Source organism: Megalobrama amblycephala, linkage group LG1 (assembly GCF_018812025.1).
Source record: "Megalobrama amblycephala isolate DHTTF-2021 linkage group LG1, ASM1881202v1, whole genome shotgun sequence".
In the NCBI taxonomy this organism is placed as follows: Eukaryota; Metazoa; Chordata; class Actinopteri; order Cypriniformes; family Xenocyprididae; genus Megalobrama; species Megalobrama amblycephala.
In genome coordinates this window covers 25,553,210-25,559,209 of record NC_063044.1, presented here as the reverse complement: position 1 = coordinate 25,559,209, position 6,000 = coordinate 25,553,210, and the positions used below count along the sequence as shown (strand labels likewise).

At 34.9% G+C, this 6,000-nt stretch overlaps 1 protein-coding gene across 3 annotated transcripts in view; it reads right to left on the bottom strand.

The window, feature by feature from the left end:
- Positions 1-6,000, bottom strand: part of LOC125265718 — a 56,616-nt gene continuing 50,616 nt past the window's right edge. For all 3 annotated transcript variants that reach the window (XM_048186112.1, XM_048186105.1, XM_048186120.1), the window contains one exon: positions 1-4,692. In XM_048186112.1, the coding sequence (XP_048042069.1) occupies positions 2,693-4,692 (2,000 nt within the window). In that variant the 3' untranslated portion in view covers positions 1-2,692. The remainder of the gene's footprint in view (positions 4,693-6,000) is intronic.

Below are 6,000 nucleotides of genomic sequence, written 5' to 3'. Positions count from 1 at the left end.
ATTTAAGCGTTTTCAGTGTGGATGAGCTACTTTGGAAAACGCTTGAAAACGCTAGTGTGGATGAGGAGCGTTTTTAAATGAAAACTCAGTTTTAAAATGTCTCCGGATTAATGTAGACAGTTTTATTATTTGGTAATGGGGATGTAACAATGCAGTTGGTTGAAAATCGATGAAAATATGTGATGATTCAATTCAGTTGAGATGTTAAAATGAATCGTAATACACATTTAAACAGCAGGGGCACTATTGCTGAAGTTGATTACTGTGAGGCCACTTTACAGGCATGAGAGCAGCGAGCAAATCAAGTGTCAAGCGTAGCACAGAGCCGTTAAATATGGTAAATGCTGGTGTTGAGAGGATGACCCATCTTAATTCAAATGGCAGGTTTAGCGGCATTTACAACATTAATCCGGAGACATTTGAAAACAGAGTTGACAGCGTTGAGGTGCAGATACTGCAAGATAATGTTAATATAGGGGACCGTGGCATAAAGAAACATAACATATTTACTAGTTGCCATATCAACAATATATAGAGAAAAAATTGTGCCAATATTCAGAAATATTTGGAAGATATCACTGAACATTTATTTAACAATAGCAAAAGTAAATTTCTTACTTAAGATAATTTTTCATCTATATTTTTTGTATTTATTTAAAATGAGACAAATCTGATATTGTTTTAATCCCCAACCAGTTGTTTAGCAGTTTGGGTAGTTCTTTAATGCTTCACTAACTATCAGAAGACACTAACCAGGTTTATATTCCAGTTGCACAGATAGGGTTCGTTGTAACACTGCGTTACAATGTGCCCCAATATTAGAACTATAATATACAGTTACGATACAACTGACATAATCAACTTTAATGAATTTTTGATTGATAAACTATGGGGAAAAAGGTGAATAAAGACTGAGAGGAAGAACCTGAACATTCAGAAAATATTATTTCAAGAAATGTTCAGCATTTGTACCGTCTCGTCTATTTATCCCGTGTTCTGTGAGAGCTGTGATGGAGGGAGAGAAGTGTTGAGTTCAGCTCTGTGTTTTTTTGAATATGTTTCTTCATCTGTTTGTCTGTATAGTTTTGACCAGTGCTGCACAGCTGTGTTTTACAAAGTGTTCTTTGTCAAACTACACAATTATTTATATTTTAATTTCTAAAAACAAATGTTATTATTTTATATGAAAAAATAATTATTGTCTTTTATTGACAAAATATTTTAGTTTGTCATGTATATATATTTTATTTTATTAAGTCAGATAACATTTTTAGCTGTCATATGGTCATGTTACAACATGCCCCATCACATGTTACAATGCGCCCCACCTATGGGGCATGTTGTCACATTTCACTTCCCTTCTTTTGGGTTAAACAAAGACAAAAGTATACACTGTATTAATGAAACAAAGCCACATATTTGCACCAGACGTGTGAAATTAATTTGGAACAAAAGACATTCTTTGAACCAAGATTTACACAAACTGAGAAAGTCAAAAAGGGTTATTTGTGGTTGTGCCCTGTGCTCCCTCCCCTACACTAATAGCAGTCAGCAGCGAATGCAAGAGCCACGGAGATTTGCGTTTTCATGGCAAAAGATACGGTTGTTTTTCAGTCATAGAAAGTTAATTCCGGTCTGCCTCATCTAATAAGGGATTGAAGAAGGAGACTGAAGGAGAAAGTTGTGCTTGTGCAGGTATAGTACTCTCTCTAAATGTGTAAATGGAGCTGTGGTAACACTTTACAATAAGGTTCATTAGTTAACTACTTTAGTTAACATGAACTAAGGATGAGCAATATTTTTACAGCAGTTATTACTCTTAGTGTATATTAATGTCAGCATTTACTAATACATTATTAAAATTAAAAGTTGCATTTGTTAACATTAGTTAACAGACTGTGAACTAACATGAACAAACAATTAATATTTTTTTATTTTTATTAACTAACATTAAATAAAGATTAATAAATAATCCAGCAAATGTATTGTTCATTGGTAGTTCATCTTAGTTAATATATTTAACTAATGTTAATGCAAATTATAGCAATTATAGCAAATCTTGCCTTGTTGTACTTAGATTTTATTTTTATATCTGCAGCCAGACAGACATTGCAGGAGCTGTGTCAAAACAAACCTCCTCCAGAGAAAACAGCATTGGAAGATCTAATTGGAGGGACTTTTTTAAGATTAGTTCTGAAATTTCAATTTCACAAAGAAATATGCAGCATTTTGGCTTAGAAATAATAAAAGAACACTTTTTAATTGATAATTTGTCTCAAATTTTATTTTGTTAAATTTATTTTTGAGAATATTGTATTGTGAAACAAGTATTGTGAATCATATCGCACCGTGAGTTGAGTGTAACATTACATCCCTATTGGGTAACTGTGCATATTTAAAATAATTTTCAATGTGACGTCATACTGAAATGATTCTGAAATTTTTTTGTTTTGGCACCTTGCAATAAAATCTGTTTTTGGACTAACAAAGAAGGTTTTGAGTTCTGAAACTTACAATATATCAAAAGATCAAGGAAAATTTGATTTCTCATTTCATGATCCCTTTAAGTCCAAAAGGCAAGACCATTTCAATTAAATATCATCATAGCAAATAGAAATGAAAGAAGTTATAGATTCAGGGAAGACGTGTTATGTTTATCAGAAAATGGATCACTGAGATGCTGTGAAAACAATCACTGAATAACACATTTTGGTTTATTTATCCATTCTCTAATTTCATGTATTATCCATTTTCTTTCTTGTTCTTCCTTGTCTTGTTCTTTTCTTTTTTGTACTTCCTTGTCTTGTTGCTCTTTTCTTTCTTTTTCTGTCTCTTCTTTCAGGTGGTTATAAAGTTTTTCCAGAAATTCATATTGTTTCTGACGTTCATCCAGCATCTCTTTGAGCTCCTCTTTTTTCTCTTTGAAATCATTCAGTTCTTCTGCTTGTTTTCTGGCTTCCTCTTCATGTTTGTTCTTTATGACTTTTATTTCCTCTTCATATGCCTTTTTCATTTCATCTCGCTCTTTCTCTTCTTTTTCTTTTTTCTCCTTCTCTTCTGTTTCTCTCCTCTTTTTCTCTTCTTCTTGCTCTTGTTTAAAAGCAACAATCTTTCTCTCCCATCTCTCTCTCTCTTCTTCTCGTCTCTTATCATCTTCACGTTTTCTTCTCTCCCACTCCTCGTTTCTCTCTCGCTCCAGCTGTTCATAATATATTTTCATATTATTTTTCTTTCCCTCATATTCTTTCTCTTTTTCTTCTCTCTCTCTTCTCTGTTTCTGTCTCTCTTCCTCTATCTTCTGTCTTTCTTCTTCTTTCTCTCTTTCAACCCTCTTTCTCATTTCCTCCAGTTCTTCTTGTTTTTCTTTCAGCTGTTCCTCATGTTTCTCCTTTCTCTTTATTTCTTCTTCCTCTCTTTCTCTCATCTGTCGTTTCTTTTCATCCTCCCATTCTTTCTGCTGTTGTTTAATTTCCTCTTTAATCTCTTTTCTGTCATTTTCAGCCTCTTTTATTTTTCTTTCCCATCTCTGTCTCTCCTCCTCTTCTTCTTCATTCCTCCTTTGCTCCTCCAAATATCTCTTATTAGTTTCTTCTTCTTCTTTAATTCGCAACTCTGCTATAATGCGTTCATGTTTTTCTTTCAATTGATCTAAATCTTGTCTGTATTTCTCTTCTCTCTTTCTATCTTCTTCCTCTCTTTCCTTTCTCTGTTTTTCATACTGTGATCTCTGATTTTCAATCTCTCTCTTTAACTCTTCTATTTTTTTATTATATTCAGCTCTTTTTGTTTTTTCCTCTTCTAACCATTTCTGGTTTTCAGTCTCTCGTTTCCTCTGTTCTGTTTTCTCCTTTTCTTCAAACTCTTTTCTGAGTTTTTCCTCTTTTTCTCTCATTTGACTCTCCATTTTCATTCTCTCATCATCTGCTCTTTGTTTCTCTTCCTCAAGTCTCTTCATCATGTTTTTCATGTCCGCCTCATATTTGGCTTGCAACTCTTCTCTCTGAGCCTGAATCTCTCTCTCTCTCTCTTTCATTATTTCCTCCATTCTCTTTTTAATGGACATCTCTGTCTCCTCAAACATGCTGTTAGTGAAGTATTGACCCTGATTATCTTTTTTCAGCTCTTCTATCATGTTGAACAGCTGAATCACTTGAGATCTGTCTTGTTTTTCCTTGTTATTGAAAGCCAGGAATCTGTTTCCACAATCTTTGATCAATTTCTTGAGTTCTGCAGACTTACTTTCCCTCACATAATCCTCTATAGATTCATCCTCAAGTGCGTCTCCTCTAGTGAACAGAACGATGCTGAACTGAGCAGATTTATGACCGAAGATCTTCTTTATCAGATCTACAGTGTCTGCTTCTTCTTTGGTGAATCTCCCCACACTCAACACAATGATGAACACATGAGGTCCAGGTGCTGACATTGAAACACATTTCATTATTTCTTCCGATACTTTTTCATTTGATAGTGTCGTGTCAAAGAGACCTGGAGTATCAACAACAGCTACTGATCGACCTTCAACTTCACCAACTCCCTTCATGCAAACAGTCGTCACTGAATCTGTTCTTGCCTTACTCACAAACTCATTTGTTCCCAGAATAGTGTTTCCTGTTGCACTTTTTCCATTTCCTGTCCTTCCGATCAACACAATCCTCAAACAATCTGGATCACCCGCTTCACCTTCAGCATCTGAAAATCATGCCAGAATTCATTAATATAAAGCATTTTATCCATATTTTGTTTTTCAATCATACAATGAACAATGTCACTGATGGTCTTTCATTGTGGATTTTCACTTTTAGCTTTTAACATCCCAGTATTCTGTTCTCATGTTCATATTGTTTGTCTACATTAGTGATAAAGCAGATGGGTATTCTGCTCCTTTTTTAAATGTTTTTATGACTGTGACGATTGTACAGTTATTAATCAATTTATGGGTGGAATATGAATATAATAATTCATAACGTTTTATGAATAATTATATGCGCATTCCAACCCAAGGGGGGAATTAACCATATATGGTGAATTAATCACAACGAATTGTAATCACTCACATATATGATCAGTTCTAGTTTAATAATTATGTAGAAAGCTATCAGTCCGTACAGCAAACCGGTAAGTTATCCACAGACTATTACGACAGAAATGTTATACTCAGGCCACGAGGATAAATTTCTGTGATAGCATCCAAACGTAAAGCAAGGATATTAGGATCAGAACGTTAAAGTGACTTGGTTGTTGTTAAATGAACAAGTGAACAAAAGCATGGATATGACGTGTTTAATATACGGAACGGGTGATACAAAGGTTATACGGATAAATGTACACAAGTAGACATAGATACATACAAAGTGAAAGTAAAAGTCAGAAAGAGAGATGATCAAAGGATGGCCAATTCCAACAGTCAACCTTGAAGAGCCAGCAAGGAAACCCAGTATTTAAAATCTTAACAAATACTTGCATGTAGGTTCGTTGTGGTGCTTAGAGTTTCGGAGCGCTCAGTGTGGTGGTTGGTCCTTCAGGAGGTGATCTTCAGCGAAGTTTCAGACGAAGGCTTAACTGGAAGTAAGATGACCGGAAGATAAAGAAGAGAGTCCGTCTCTACGGCAGGAACTTGTGCAGGAAAAACTTGTGCATCGAAAAGACGCGTGTTGTGGTATTTTAAAGACAACAGACCAGAACGCCTTCCTGATAACGTCCTCCAATGATAGCGTTGCAATTTGGCGGTTTTCCACATCCCTTTGTCCTGTCCATGGTTAATTTATGGTTTGTCAAATCGGTGCATTTTCTTCATAGTACTATTAAACATTGAACGATGCATTTGACAGAAATGTAACGTACATGGGTGAATAGCTCGGACTCACAGCTTTACGGAGAGACCAAACTCGACAGGTGTCTCTCATCACATAAAGAAGATACACTTTCTACTCTAATACTGTCGTTTAATATGAAAACTAACCTACTACAGTCAATCCTACGATTCTACATTAGTAACAC